We start from the raw sequence: 16,612 nt of genomic DNA, 5'->3' as shown, positions 1-16,612 counted from the left end.
GCCGTTTCTCTTCAGCAAAAGTAGAGAGTTGTAATTATACCAACTTCACAGGATTGAAATGGGAGATCAAAAGAGAAAAGACTAACAAATGCTTTGTAAGCCATATAGCAGTATGCAAATTTAAGGTACAATAGGAATAAGAACTATTTTCCTTTCTTAAAATTGTTTGGTTCCCTGGGAAAGTCAAGAGGAGTTTCTGTTTATACTTTAAAAACTAGGAGGAAGAGAACAAATGTGCTTTATAATATACTTAGGAAATTGCTGGTTTCTTTCAAAAAACTTAATGTTATACAGAGAACAAATATCCCCAACTGCTATTTATGATTGTTTAGATTTTTTTTCTCAAAAATTGCTAGCCTGTCACTTGTTTCATCAACTGCTTGGGCTTATTTTGTGCATCCTAATTTGAATCTGTTTTTTTTCTTCCACCAGTAGAAGACAGTCTGAAACCCACCTGTTTTCTGAAGGAGAGTAGGCTTGAGAAGAAACCTCAGGAAATTCACCATCCTCTGAACTAAATCAAATGATTTATTAGTAAACTATATTTTTCAGCTAGATTAGCTCTTGCTGCATAGCAGATCAAAACTGGAGGCATATGACAATACATGTTTATTGCCTATGCAATGGGTTAGCTAAGCTGCCTGCTTATCATCTGTAGACTCACTGATTTGTCTGTGTTCATCTGGCTGATCTAAGCTGGAAATCACTGGGCAGCCATGGATCCCACACCTTCCTACACCGTAGCCTGGGCACATCCTGGTGATGGAAGCCTTGCAAGAGAGCAAGTTCCAGTGTGTAATCTCATTTCAAGCCCCTGCTTGTGCCATGTCAGCTAAAATCCTATTGGCCAAAGTGAGTCATACAGCTGAGCCCGGTTGCTGGGGCCCGGGCTGGTAACTCCACCTAGAAGTAAGGATAGTGGTATAGGGAGGGATGAAGATTAAAGCCAAATGATGCAATGTCCTGCACTCTTGTTCTGAAAGTACTTACATCAGGGAAATATTCTAAGTAGTTTCGGTCCTTCTGCTCAGGAGTAGTATATCCTTCTGGTTTTATAGTCTATAGGGATGGCTTATAGCAAAGTCGTATTACCCAATTTTCCTTCTTGTCTGTAGAGGAAAGCATTATCTTTTGAACATTTAACCTTGATTCATTCTTCATGATTGAATTGCTTGTTTTTAATTAGGGAATGAGACTGGTAGACTTCCTTTGTCTTGATTCTTCATCTAAAATAAAGTTGCAAGCACAACTGCTCAGTGGGGCCAGTGAGGTAACTCACCATGTGAAGCAGGTCCAGTGGGGGCTGGGGCAAACAGGAAGGTGCGTGCCTGACTCTAAGGCAACTACGGCGTCCCATGTTGCAATGGGAAAATTCACCCCCAGTGTTGCCAGATCTTTGGATTTTTCAAGAGAAGCTAGAAATTAGAATTTTTATATGCGGTCTCTTTGTTTTCTAATTAAAGCTTTAAAATCACACAGTGAACATTATTTTTAAGTACATGTTGGTTGTCTGTGGTCCTCCAGTGTTCATCCACCCATTTAAGCAAAATGGTGTCAGAAACTTGGGGGTGCTAGTCTCCCTTGGTCCATGCTGATATCTTGCCCAGTCTGAAGCAGTTTGGACAGTTACTAGAAGTTGTCTCTATGCACAGAGGACTTCATTCTTGCCTGCTATTTTGGGAATAGTGTGAGAAATATTTTTTGGCTGGCAAATGCAAGCGTTCAAAATTAGAATTTAATTACAAATAATAAATCCATCTTGGGTTCATCAGCATCCATTTCTCTTGTAAGTTTTTCTTGAGTTTTCATTTGCTGTTTTTTATCTTGACATGTTTTACTTTTTATTTAATTTTGTAAACTCCCTTGTTGATTTTAGAAGTGTGTGTGGGTGTATATCTAAAATATCTGTATCATTTTGATGGTGAAACAGGGAGGGGATTATTAAGTAACTTTGTTTTCTTTTAAAACTGATACTGATTTTTAGCAACTGGCACATATATAATTATCCGAGCACCTCCTAGTGTTTTTCTCCACATCCGAGTAAGCTGTCCTTTTGTATGGTATATGGCCTTTTCCAGAAATAGCCCTGCTTGGTGGGCACTGGTCCCTGTAACTCTGTTTTTGAACTCAGAGGTACTGGAGTAAAGGGAGCAAAATGCAGCCTAGGAGCTGAGCCTGCCTGGCTTCACCCATGGAATAGAGTGTGGGAGCGTGAGCGGGAGAGAGAGGAAATGCATGGCAGCAACAGGAATAAATGGGACATACAATAAAAAATCAAACTGTGTGTGTGTGTGTGTGTGTGTGTGTGTGTGTGTGTGTGTGTGTGTAAATGTTAATTCTCTAAGTTCTTAACTGGAGATGATGATTTAACCAGCACTTGTGCTCCTTGCCCATGCCCTGGGGACATTGAGCAATATCTAGAGACAGTTTTAAATTTACGCCCTGGTAAAGGAATGTGAGAGCTTTGCTTATTTGTACCTTCTTTAGTTCCTTTGAGACAGATGGGTTTTAACTGGTTCCCATTTCTTTTTCTCATACATCTGTCAAACTTCTACTCATCCTTCGAGATGAGTGGAGGGATCCTTACCTGACTCCCCTGGCATTTTGTCATATTACTTAGCTCACCACGTGTACTACTTTTATGAGTCTTTTTCTCCCCTCAAAGACTGTGATTTTTTAATTTACTTTTATCTTCCATTTCTAATGTAGTGATTCAGTAAATGATAAATGCACGAATCTGTTGCCTCTCTTTGATTCTGTTTCCTTTGTCTTACATTATCTACTAACTGGCTGATGAACTGGACAGTTGATTTTGATCTTCTATTAATTTGCCAAAAGCTTTTGAGGATTTGAAGTTCCAAAGGAGCACTGGCATAAAGAAGACATGTACAATTAATAATTGTATGTGGTACTTTCTGCTGGCTTGTTTACTTTTTCTCTTGAGGGAGAAAATAAAGCTCTCAAGTCCTATAGCTATTGAAACAGTGAGAAATGCTTTCTAAAATTTGAACTTAGTGATTAAGCTTAAAAGACACTTCTCACCTCCCCCAATACTCCCTCTAACACATCGTTACCTTGAACATTGAGGACACTTGCCTTGGACAGGGCCAGCTGAGGAGCCATCACCTACTTAACATGCACTAGTCAGCCTGTGTGAAATATCACCCCCTGAGGCTGGGTGCTTATCTTTTATGGAACAGCTTGCAAATCCTAATTGTTTTAAACTGGCTCTGAGGAAAAGAGACTTGACGACCAATAAATTATAACTCTCCTACATACAAATGTGCATCATTATAATGAAGACAGTCTGATGGCTCTTTAGGTCAAATAACAAAAAAGGTGGACGTGAGCTTGTAAAGATTCACCACAAGTCCTCTTATAGGGTTGAATGTAGTTTTACTCTTTCTGGTTGGTGTTCAGGTCTGTATATGGACATTTGTTTTTGATAGATCCTTAGTGGGAGTGAATTGATGAGAGTTCATTACTTGCTCTGGTGGCTGTATGTCTTCTTTACAAGGTTCATTAAGACAGAAGCAACAATATTTATGCCTTTAAATACTGATGTGTTGGGAACAGCTAAATAAACTATTCTAAGAATTGTACCATCTGGTTTCAGACTGAGAGTGTTCTCTAAGATTCTGGAGACTTTCACCCAAGGTCACCCCTCTTAGTCCTTTCTAGAGTCTTGGAAAAAGCTCACCATCTAAAAAGCAGACAGCGTGCATATTATCACTTTCTCATCAATGAGAAATTTTGTTGTACCAGTAGGTGGTAGTAAGCTGCAGAGAACATTTACTGCTTTTTCTTCAGTTGAAAGAAATGCCTTTCTCACCTTTAACCGGGATTTAGGTGATTCAGCTTCTTTAAATTGTTCTTTAAAAATAATTAAGTAAATAAATAACTGGTTCTTGAAAGAGCTCTTCAGTCCTTCTTCAATTTTAGCCACTCTTTTTTTTTTGTCAACAGATGTTATGCTCAAATTTCTTATGATGATGGGAATGGAGTTCTAACCCAATTGAATTTTCTTCTTTTAAATCATTAACCATAATGGTAAAGATTTTTCTTGAGCATACATTTATGTTTTTCTACTAGTCTTAATAATTTTTCTTTGGGCTACAAATTGTAACTGCGATGAAAAAATCATTCGTGAACCAGTTTTAATTTGTTCCCAAAGCAAAATTTGATAGCATAAGCTATCAGTGCATATTAGTATGCCTTCATGTAGTCCTTCAACTTTTAAGTTTATTCTAGTATTTAGTATGTTTCTTTATGAGAGTCCGTTTTTGAGTCTAATGACTGTCAGCAAGTTTGCAAAGGTGGAATCATATAATTGAAAAAAAATTATTCTTTTAGCTCCTAAACTCATGATAAATGGTATCTTTGGTCAGCCAGTATTGTACAGTGTGAAACAGTAGAGACTGGCATTGTGATCCCATCTCTTGAACTCCTTCATTGGTGAAGACTAGTGACATGACCCTACGTAGGCAGATGGTCAAGTAAGTTGCCTGGGAGAAGGAAACAACTACCAAGAACAAGGGAGTTCTGAATACAGCTTTTATTTAAACACCTTTTCCAGGTTGTCCACTTGTTACTAATCTGTTGTATTTATCTTTGTTTTAAGTATACATTATATTTTTCTTTCCACAGTTATTGTGGAAAATTCAGGGAAGATAGGAATGTTTAAAAAAATAGAAAATGACTGTAACTGCTGGATAATAAATATACTTTTGGTATATTTTCTTCCCCTTTTAAAGTTGTCTTTTCCCGCTCCTTTAAATTTGTTTACTCGCAGTTTATATTCACACACAGACAACATATAATGTATATTACAAAATGGGGACTCATGCTTTTATCCTTGCATTGCTATTAAATGTCTCCAGAAACAGACTTTTTAGAATCTGTATACTGTTTCATTGCATGAAAGGTACTGTGTTTTAATCATTGTTTTATAGTTTGAAATTTAAGTTTTTATTTTCCCTCTATTATAACTTCCCAGTAAATATCCACATATATAAATTCTGTACGTATTCTAGATGATTTTGTTAAGGGAAATTTTTGGAAATGTAGTTAGTGGGTTATAGGTACAAACTGCTATTGATACATACTGCTTGGTTATTTTCAGACAAGTTATGTCAATTTACACATCCCCCTTAGGACAGCAGAGGACTGCTCTTTTCCCTACCAACCTGGCTAACCATAGATATTATTATTTAACAGAAAAAAATTTTAATGGGCTAGCAAATCATCTCATTGTTTAATTTACATTTTAGATTAGGTAGAACAGTTTTGTGTGTGTGTGTGTGTGTGTGTGTGTGTGTGTGTGTGTGTGTGTGTTTTTAAATTAATGACCATGCATACACTTTAGTTATGTGACCATTCTCAATATGTTTTTATCAGTGTGGAATAAATCTAATGCTCTGGGTACAGTTTGGGGGGAAGATTTTCAGAGGCCTGGTCAATTTTCATTAACACCAACGATAATGGGATATACAATATTTTTTTAAAAATTAAGTTTTTAATTATAAAATAATAGTCTCAATGGTGAATAAAGTGTGTAATTGACACTGCTTTGTGGTTTTCTTCTTTAGTCAGCTATATTAAGGGATCTTGGGAATTATTTTAATGGCTCTCCATATATTCCCTGTAGGTTCTGATTATGTGGCTGGCATGACCCTCTTGCCAATACTAGTGGCCACTCCTTTCTCTTTTGTTTCTCCCTCCCTCCGTCAACTCTGTGTCTGGGGAGTCATGGTGTTGGCTGATGAGACATGGGCATCTTTTGATAAGGTTGAATCTCTGCCACCACAGCTGCCTTTTGTGTTGTGACACTTAGGGTAGGGGCTCACTCAGTTACTTTTGAGGGTCATGTTTGACCTTGTGAGTTGTCAGTAGTTAAAGAGAGTGCTCAGTTTTTATCAACAATGAAAGTAGTCTGATTTCTGTTTTTATTACGGATTTTTTAATGCTTCTTCAACATTTATGACACTTATGTATAATTAACGTGCTTAGTTGCTGAATGTTTCATATTTCATATAAACAAAAGTCCCGCGGAATTCTCAGATCAATCTCATCTTACATCTTGATATCTCTATAGGAGTTCCGTCAGATGCAGGAGTTTGAACATCTTTTATTGCTCAAAGTAATTGAAATTAATAGCTGAAGACTGTGTGTGTGTGTGTTTACCAGTGAAATTCATGCTGGAAAGTGTGATTTTCTCTTATTAAAAAATATGTAATCCCTAGTAGGGGTAAGTGAGAGGTCTTTCTTTTTCTTTTGTATTAAGTGACAGCTACACTTAATTTAGTTCATGTTTTATTTTAAATTCGGATACCCCAGTGTTTTCACTTGTTATACACATACTTTCCAGGTGCATTCAGAATAAAGATCCAGAAAGTCTAGAATATTCTAGATCATTAACAAAAGGTTTCATTACACTGCATTTAATAAACCATAAAAAATGGCCATATAGATTTTAGGAAGATTATAACAATGTTGAAGATTGTTAACCCTCCATTAAGCAAAAAATGAAATTATTGGGATATTCAACAAACTTCCACTTTTGATCAGTGAGTTTTCTCTCATTCTTCTCTATCCCAATATTTTTTTTCTTTAAATTCCATAAAAGATTTTCTGAAACTTTAGAGATTGTCATGCATGAAATGATTTTATTTTGCATTAAATCAAAAATTGGGGTAAGGATGGGAAGAAAGCATATTTAGGGAATTTTCTGCTGATGAAACTATACTCAGGATGTTTGGCTTTCTCTTTTGGTGGAGATGTTGGGGATGCCTTCTTCTCACATACTTGTTATTATGGAATTTTTACCCCTGTTAATAGCATTTAATTCTGTATTTTAAATTAAGGTTCATGAGGGGTGCCTGGCTGGCTCAGTCAGTAGAGCATGCGACTCCTGATTTCACGGTTGTGAGTGTGAGCCCAACACTGGGTGTAGAGATAATAAAATCTCTTAAATCTCTAAAATCTCTTAGAGATAATAAAATCTCTTAAAAATAAAATCGTAACAAAAGAAGGTGCATGAGAGTGTTCACTGTACACTGAATGGGGTTTCCTTATTTTAGGTCATTTTGTGACTGTTGTATTTTTGTTTAAAGATAACACATGTTGTTACAACTTTGTAGAACGGACGTCAGACTAATATTGAGGCCTATTAAGACCTATTAAGTCTTAGCTGAGAGAGTAACTTTTTGTTTTTTCAATTGTAGAGATGCCAATCTACGAGCACCTTCTACCTTGCAATGTTGTAAGATTACGTGAGATACTGTATGTGAGAGTGCTTTTAAAATTTAGAAACATTGCACAAAACTAAGAGAATATTATTATTTGCAGTTGTAAACATGACTAAAATCGTATCTGAGGAATTGTTCACGTGAGGTGGAAAAAATGAAGGAGAGAGAATTACGTGGGAAGTGACCTGTATTTTCAGGCTATGTGTTTAGAAATTGTGATATGCCAAAGGACTAATGTAATAAATACTTAAGATAGCAATGCAGGTAGTTAATTTAATCTCGTATGTCCATGCTCTTTACTATTTGATTGACCTTGACCTGGGTTTGTTTTCAGGATTGTGTACATCAATGGCAGAATCCTCCAGCGATTCAGAACACTTTCGCTCTCGTGACCGATTGAGTCGATGGACTGCCAGGTCAACACACAGGGAAAGTCTAAGTCGTCCTACAGTAGGCGTCACCGAGAAGGTCAACACTATAACGAGTACTTTACAGGTTAGTTTAACAGTGGTTGCATTTAATAGATTTTCAGTAGTTTAAACTGAGAAATAGTTTTGGTCAGTGTATTAGTTTTTTGCTGCCATAGCAACTTACCACAAACTAATTATATAATTAATGATATATAATTTGTAATTGTTTGTAATTAATAATTAAAATACCAAAGTTATTTTCTTATAGTTCTGCACATCAAAATACAACACTGGTCTCATTGGACCCAAATCAGGGTTCGGTAGGGCTGCATTCCTTCCTGGAAGCCCATGGGACTCTGTTCCTTTGCCTCTTCCAGCTTTCAGGGGCTGCCTACGTTTTTTTGGGATCCTCTTCCTTCATCTTCGAAGCCAGCAAGGGTGGGCTGAGTCCTCACTTCACATCACTCAGACTATTCTTCTGCTTCCCTCTTCTACTTCTAAGGATGCTTGTGATTACATTGGGTTCGCCCAATAATCCAGGATAATATTCCCATCTCTAGGTCCTTCACTTGAGCTGTATATCATATCTACAAAATCTCTGTTGCCATGGGAGGTTACAAATACACAAGTCACAAGGATTAGGACTTGAACGTCTTATTGTGCCTAACACAGTCAGTAAAGATATTTGAAATATGTGATAGGTTGTGGAAGCATTTTGGGATGAGGCAGTATGCCCAAATAAAATGTGTGGGAGTGAAACGAGTAGGAAGTACCACAGTTTAGCTTCTTGTGGTCATGTGCCTTTGAGAGTAATTGCTCATATTTTGACTAGGCAGATTATTCATGGATGAACAATATTGAGATGCCATTTTTATTTAGGGGCTAACTTTTGGCAGTTTGAAAGGCAACCTTTTAGAAGTTTGAGTGGAGGCAGTATATATCCTTTATGTAGAAAGGGCTTGGGAAAAGAGGTGGGTGAAGGGTAACAACACAGCCATACCGAGGGTGAGGGGGGGTGGGGGAAGAAAACTCAGAAATAGAGTTTTTTTTTTTTTTCCCCAGCCCCTTAATCTCTTATTTTTGCTTTGCCTGGATAAGCATGGATTTTGGTTTTTAATTGCTTTGGGTTAGTATTCTTTAAAAAAAAAAAATTTTTTTTTAACGTTTATTTTTGAGACAAAGAGAAACAGAACATGAGCAGGGGAGGGGCAGAGAGAGAGAGAGGGAGACACAGAATCCAAAGCAGGCTCCAGGCTCTGAGCTGTCAGCCCAGAGCCCGATGCGGGGCTCAAACTTGTGAACTGCAAGATCATGACCTGAGCTGAAGTTGGACACTTAATTGACTAAGCCACCCAGGCACCCCTGGGTTAGTATTCTTAATGAGAAGAGGCTAATTTCTGGTGGAGGGGCCATAATTTGATTTAAAACTCATAAGGCTCTTTTTAAACTTACATAAACTAGCATAACATTGGATTTTTGGAGTACAAATAAATCCTTGTACTTTCCAACCAATGAGGAGACACATTAGTAAGTGTATCTTTTTTTGAAAGAAATGCCTCCATTAATCTCTGAGGTAACACCTAGCACATTTGGGTGGAAACCATTTTTGCTGAGATTAGAACTAAATTTGTTGTTTATAGCTAAAGGTTAAAGGATACTTTTTCTTCTAATCAAGTTCCACAGTGAAGTAATAATTAAAATAACATCGTTCCTAATGATTTGCTTTTCTTATACACAATCTAAAAGGTTTGTTCTCTCAGGATTCCTTTTCTATGAAGGAGGTGTGAATTAGTTGAGGTGCACAAATTAATAATGAGGAGTCTTTTCAAATTAGGGTTTGTTCCTGACTTATTGTGGAACATTGGATAAGGATTTAAATTATGTACTTCAGATTTCACACAAGTAAATTGTGGATGAATTTGAGTTTCTCTCTCAGTGGTTTTTATATGATTTATCTGATATTTAAGAAGTACTGTATATTAATATCCAACTTAGGTATGATATAACTGTACCTTTCACAAATGGTTGACTTAGTTGTTTGACATACTACTAAGATTGAGAAAAGCATTGTTTGCAACAATTATTAAAATCCATTTTCTTTTTTAAGGACACCAGTCGGAACCTGCGACAAGTAGACCAGATGCTTGGACAGTATCGGGAATATAGTAATGGACAGGCGGGTGCTATAGAACATGTGAGAATGTTTACATATGTTTGTGTTTTTTCTTACCCACCTTTTTGGAAATGCAGTTGTTGAGAAGTAGGGATCTGAGATAAAGGAGAGAACCACTGTGAACCTTTAGCTTTTAGACTGCTTTACTATTTTGTAGTAGGTTAGCTTGTCAGATGGATTGCCAACCAGCTTATATAGATTAGTCTATTGAATTTGAAAGTTTTAAGTCAAAGGAGGAAGTATTCAGGATGTTAATTAAATTGAGACTCACTAAATTTGGGCTGGGGATACTCCTCATGGGAGTTAAGAATTTTATGGAGGGTTTCTTTTAAAGTAATACATGCTCATTGTTTAAATAAATTATAAAACTATCTCTTAGCTCCTCTCAGTTCTACTCCAAAGAGGTAACGATCTGACAGTTCCTTGTATATCCTTCCAAGCATGTTCTATGCATGTATACACATAACTACCTTATTAATAATAGGAGTTAATTCTTTGCTTTTTAGTTTATTAGTGAAAACTTAACATTAAGTAGTAGCAGGAACAAACCTACTTTGTCATGTTGAATGTTAGATGCATAATTATGGTAGCAAATTCCCTTTGAATTGAGGAATTGAGAAATGAAATTATGTGTTAGATAAACTTCTGTATAGATAAACATTTAAAACACAAAATGTACTCTATGGCATTAAGCCTCTGTAGGAGGCCTAGAGCTGAATGATGCTGAACTTTGGGGGTGTGGTTTTATACACAGGAGGTAAATAAACTCAACAAGTATTCCATTTCCATCTGAGTTATTAAGTACCTAGAATGCAAAGCTACTCATAAAAATTAAGACACTGGAGAGCAAGAGTCTTTGATTTTGCTTTAGGCCATTCCTTAGTCCAGTCTACATTCTCTTCCTTAGTTCCCCCAAATTCTTGGTCTGTTAAAACAGTTGGCTCTCAGTGTTTTTTCCCTGCAACATACAGAGGAGTCTGTCATTCATTGCCTTCTATTAATACTTACTCATGAGAGCGATGATTTTTACCCTGCCACCTGTAAGTTACCTGGGGCAATATCTGCCATAATCTGTGGGAATATGTATAATTTGGAAAGAGTATTTCCCATGACAAGTGATTCTGATGGGCTCCTCAATGAAAATTGCTTTCTTAGCATTAAATCGTTTTATTTACTGGTATGGAATAGATCATACCTTAAAAGTGAGGTGGGTTTTTGTTTTGTTTTGTTTTGTCTTTTTGTTTTTGATTAAGATCCCTTTAGTTCTAATTTATTTTTTAATTTACATCCAAGTTAGTTAACATACAGTGCAATGATGATTTCAGGAGTAACTCCAGTGATTTGTCACCTACGTATAATACCCAGTCCCTATCCCAACAAGTGTCCTCCTTAAAGCCCTTTGCCCAGTTAGCCCATTCCCCCACCCACAACCCCTCCAGCAACCCTGTTTGTTTTCTGTACTTAAGACTATCTTATGGTTTGTCCCCATCCCTGTTTTTATTTTATCTTTGCTTCCCTTCCCTTATGTTCATCTGTTTTGTATCTTAAATTCCACATATGAGTGAAGTCATATGATATTTGTCTTTCTCTGACTAATTTCACTTAGTATAATACCTTCTAGTTCCATCCATGTTGTTGCAAATGGCAAGATTTCATTCTTTTTGATCACCAAGTAATATTCCATTGTGTGTATACATATATACACACCATGTCTTCTTTATCCATTCATCTGTTGATGGACATTTGGGCTCTTTCCATACTTTGGCTATTGTTGATAGTGCTGCTATAAACATTGGGGTGTATGCGCCCCTTTGAAACAGCACTTCTGTATCCTTTGGATAAATGCCTAGTAGTACAATTGTAAATCAATGTGTGTTTTGTTTAGGGAGGGACCCTGGAGAGTAATTTTTTTTTTCTTTTGGAGGCTATGCTGCAACTCCTACAAGTCTTCTTGCTGTAAAACCTACTGTTTTCTTTCTTTCTCTTTCTTTCTTTCTTTCTTTCTTTCTTTCTTTCTTTCTTTCTTTCTTTCTTTCTTTCGAGAGCAAGAGGGAGAGAGAACACATGTGAGTGAGGGAGGGGCAGAGGGAAAGGGAAACAAAGAATCTCAAGGAGGCTCTGTGCTCAGCTCAGAGACCCCTGTAGGGCTTGATCTCAGATCATAACCTGAGCTGAAATCGAGAGTTGGAGCTTAACCAACTGAGCCACCCTGGCGCCACCCCCCTTTTTTTTTTTTTTTTTTTAGTTAATCCACTATTTAACTGTTAAAAATTTCTCTATGCTAAATATACATTGCCTTGTTGAAATTAACATTTCTTTTTTGAAATACGAGAGACTTTCTGTAAAGTGAGACCAATTTGCTTGCTATAGGGAAGACAAGAATTTTTATTAACTTAGATTTTATAAATGATTCTGTTGCTCCACCTTATGAAATGGATAAGTCATGTGTTTGTGTATATCTGTGCGTATTTAATATTTGTTTTATTGGGTTTTAACTTTGTGAACATAATTTACAGAAGTTGAGAGGAAATCTAAACATTTGATGTAGCGTTTCCCTCCTGAGATGATCTTCCCCAACAAGAGAACTGTGAGAATTACTCCTGTTGGTTTGTAAAGCCTAGGATCAAGAGTCCGGTCACTTTTTTGATGACGTTTACTTGAAATATATACATCATTTCACTTTTTTCCCTTGAATCTTTATAACCTCCAATCCTGTATTTTATTTTTTGCTCCTTAAATGTGAAGGTCTCTCTATGAGGAGTTGAGCAGTGTTAAAGCATCAGCGATGGGTCTGTAGGACCTTCTAGAGAAGCAGCACCTTCCTTTTCTTGGTCTCTTTGGGAATTTCTCCATATGCTTAGTATATCCCAGACACTTTTTGTATATTAACTCATTTAGTTCTCTCAATAATTCCGTTAGGTAGGTACTTTGATTATCCTCATTTGCAAGATAAAAACACTGGGGCACAGAATGCTGGCTAACTTGCCCATGGTCTCACAGCTAGTTAGCAACAGACCCATGGATAGGCTGTTATCCCAAAGCTCAGCATCAGGATTCATTTACCTCACTGAGTCATGGTTGCTCACATTTTTGTGATGCTGGAGTTCATATTTCTGAAGATTGGGATTTTGGATTCAAAGTTTGAAGGGCTAAATACTTTATGTTGCTAAACTACATTTTAGAGATTATTTTAACTGACTGAACAGCAGAAACCCACTGTCACACAAGTCATTAATGTTACAGCTGATACAATGTCCAGAATGAGAGTTAGGTGAGACAAATAGAGAAATAGAATTGGGAAGAAATCTGGCACTGAGCTAGAATCGGCATTGACAGATTGTCAGAGTTGGCAGGTCTAGCTGCCACTTAGGCAATATGTGGGTTCTGCAACTTGCCTACATCAGCATCAATTTTTCCCTTCCTCCTAAATAACAACCACTGATTTTTTTTTTTTTTTTTAACTAGCCTTTTTTGCAGCCATTCCAAATGAGCCGTATTTAGTTGATAGTATGTCTCAGGGTCTTTGGGCCCAATGAACTTCTTGACTTTACGAAGTGTCAATTTGCATTATTTCTCATGCTGTAAATTTCTTGGGAGGTCTGGGAACATTTGGGCAAAAGGGGACCTGTGGGGAAGGTTTTATTTGAAAGCTTACTGTGAAGATTTGGAATATATTATACTCCCGTATTAAATAGTGCAATTGATAAGCTTAGTATTTAAAATATTTCTAAAACTGTGCATTCCTATTCATGAGAGAATGGGGTCTGTTTTTGTGTTAATACTGTAAAAATGGAATGCCCTCAAGAAAGAATATTCAACATAAAAAGTTAATACCTTTTGCAGTGGAAATTTGGACTGTAGCTGAGACTCCAGTAGTTAATATTGGTTATAAAAGAAAAATACAATTGTCTTGATTCAAATCAGCAGACTTTTTAAGTTCATATTTTAAAGTAAAGATTGTTGGGGCACCTGGGTGGCTCAGTCGGTTAAGCGTCCGACTTTGGCTCAGGTCACGATCTCGCGCTCCGTGAGTTCGAGCCCCGCATCGGGCTCTGTGCTGACTGCTCAGAGCCTGGAGCCTGTTTCGGATTCTGTGTCTCCCTCTCTCTCTGACCCTCCCCCGTTCATGCTCTGTTTCTCTCTGTCTCAAAAATAAATAAACGTTAAAAAAAAATAAAAAAAATAAAAAAAGTAAAGATTGTTGAAAATATCATAATATCAGATTGGTGAAGATATAGTAATATGAAATTAGAACTTAGGAGACTTGCATTCATATGTAATTTCTCTTCTAATTAAGTACTCTGATTAAAATTTCCTTTTGAGAGTAATAGGATACTACCATCTGGCATATGGACTTTGGAAATTTGAATGTTAAATAAAAAGTGGAGGTTTTTTTGTTCTATTCAGTGGGTTTCACTTCTCAATATACTTAGTGACATCCCAGAATGATAATGGTAATGGTTGAGGGCCAGGCACAAACCACTTGTAATATCCCAAAGCTAATGGTATCTGCCCTTTTTTTCTGGCTGAGTTTTCGTAATTGTCCTGAAGGTGAGACTTGTTCAGTCTTTTAATAACGTTAAAGTTAAGTAGTAAGAGTCTATGGGTAAGAAATTATAATCAAACAAATTCTGTTATGACATTTTTATAAATATATTTTGGATCTTAAGAATTAGGTTCTTGGAGTATATTTAAAAATATATTACTAAGTCCTTCATGAAACTGCTGGACAGGAGAATAATTTTTACAGAATTTTGCTTTGAGGGTAATGGAGAAATGTAGACTCTGGAGTCAAACTTGAAATTTAATCCTGATTTTTCCACTAGAAACCATTTCATTGACTTTGGACAAGTTATTAAACTTTTCTAAACTTGAGTTTCATCATCTGAAAAATGAACATAGTTATATATCCCTCATTATAACTAACATTTATTGAAGTGGTCACACAGTCACACTGTTTAGAAACTTGCTAAACATTCATGTTTCTGTTGTTTCTTTAATTCATCTGATAATCCCTACCTTGAAGCATTTGCTGTGTTCTTTTTTTTAAAATTTTTTTTAATGTTTATTTTTGAGAGAGAGAGCGAGTGTGTGCGTGTGCAAGTCAGGGAGGGGCAGAGAGCAAGGAAGACACAGACTCTGAAGCAGGTTCCAGGCTCTGAGCTGTCAGCATAGAGCCCAATGTGGGGCTGTAACTCACGAGCTGTGAGATCATGACCTGAGCTGAAGTCAGATGCTTAACTGACTGAGCCACCCAGGCGCTCCTTGTTTGCTGTGTTCTTAATGTAGTACGTGGTACATTCTAGGCACTCAGTATTTTCCTTTCTTTGAATTCATTGGGCCCAGACTCAGTTTCATTTGTGTATAAACAACATAATGTGTTGCGACATTCACAGGGATATGTATGTCTGATTATTTTGACTTCAAAGTATATGCTAAATTAGACAACGTACGTAAGATTAGTTTTTGTCTATCTTGTGTTCATGAATATGTCTGTCCACTCATAATACACTAAGATGCTAATAAGAGCACACTCCATCTTCCATGAGTGCTCATTTATTAACATCAAAATATTATATACAAATATTTTTTGAATACTTTCAAAATTATTAGAATGTAGTGGTATACGGGCTTTGAATATATGGGATTTCATTTAAAAATAAAATAGTTACATAAATAAAAATGATGTATTTTTGAAAGGGAGTTTTTCAATTTCAGGAATACTATTATGGGCTTATATTTCCATAAATCAGCATATGGAGAGAGGTTAGGCAAAGCAGCTGGAGCTAATGATCTTTTGGTAAATAAAAAATAAGATAGCAGCAACCATTTTAAAAATACATTTGAGCAACAGATGGTGGGACTGGAAAAATATGCAAACCATAAATTTTCACTCTTGTTTAATTTTTTAAAACTCTTCTCCTCCCCCTCCTCCTCTTCCTTCTTGTTTTAATAGTAGAAGACAAATAGACTGTGAGGAACCAAAATAGAGCTGATACGATTAATTCTACAACCAATGTATTTTGTAGTCTCTTGTCAGGTAAACTTTGGCATTGTGTAGAAAAATAGTCAGTGAAGGAAAGCCAGGCATAAAAGCACTTAAAGTGCCCATGGATGACATCATTATCCTGGACAGAAGTTTTAAAATGACATCTTTCCTGCCTCTACTTTTACCCTGCATTTTTGCCAAGCTGACCTCTAACATGTGTGAATAGAAATACTTTAATTTTTTGATGTCATTATTATAGACATATCTGAACTTACAACACTGTTTCTGTGGTCACCAGTGCTATATATGTTGTGAATGTTTGCTGAATACTGACTCTTTAGTGTTAGGTGAAAATAAAACTAAGTCATTAAGCAGAATATTTAGATATTTCTAATTTCTGCTGAACTATGTAGCTAAGTCAATGCAGTTATCCATACCTGACCAAATTTGCATGCATTTCTGTATAATCTATGTTATGTTAGGGGACATATTTTCTTAGTATGAAAATAAGAGACAACTTAGAGTAAAAAAAGTACCTGAAGAAACTGAATGGAATCTTTACATAGTTTCCAGAATTCAAGGCCTACTTTAAAGTGCAGCGTTTATAACTTTTACCAAGGTTATTGCTGGCTTTTTTTTTTTCCACCTTCAGTTGTGTTTTTATTTGTGTGGAAGGTAATTAGTTGATGACTGATAGCTAGTATATTTGTGTATGAATAATCACTATCCCTTGTGTATTTCTATTATGGTCTCTAGAATAATGGTAAATATCTTTTAAGAATTTCCTAATGAG

General features: G+C 36.3%; 1 protein-coding gene across 15 annotated transcripts in view; it reads left to right on the top strand.

Moving 5' to 3' along the window:
- CEP128 (centrosomal protein 128) overlaps positions 1-16,612 on the top strand; it is a 388,434-nt gene that overhangs the window by 8,925 nt on the left and 362,897 nt on the right. For 14 of the 15 annotated variants that reach the window (XR_006219018.1, XM_042990257.1, XM_042990254.1 and 11 more), the window contains exons 3-4: positions 7,582-7,742; positions 9,765-9,851. Coding sequence is in view for 14 of the 15 variants with exons in the window: in XM_042990257.1 (XP_042846191.1) it covers positions 7,596-7,742; positions 9,765-9,851 (234 nt within the window). In the remaining variant the exon portion in view is untranslated. The remainder of the gene's footprint in view (positions 1-7,581; positions 7,743-9,764; positions 9,852-16,612) is intronic. The other variant, XM_042990256.1, reaches the window with a different exon arrangement.

The sequence above is a fragment of the Panthera tigris genome, chromosome B3 (genome assembly GCF_018350195.1).
Source record: "Panthera tigris isolate Pti1 chromosome B3, P.tigris_Pti1_mat1.1, whole genome shotgun sequence".
NCBI lineage: Eukaryota > Metazoa > Chordata > Mammalia > Carnivora > Felidae > Panthera > Panthera tigris.
Note: the sequence above shows the minus strand (reverse complement) of the source record. Positions and strands in the feature narration are given on the sequence as shown.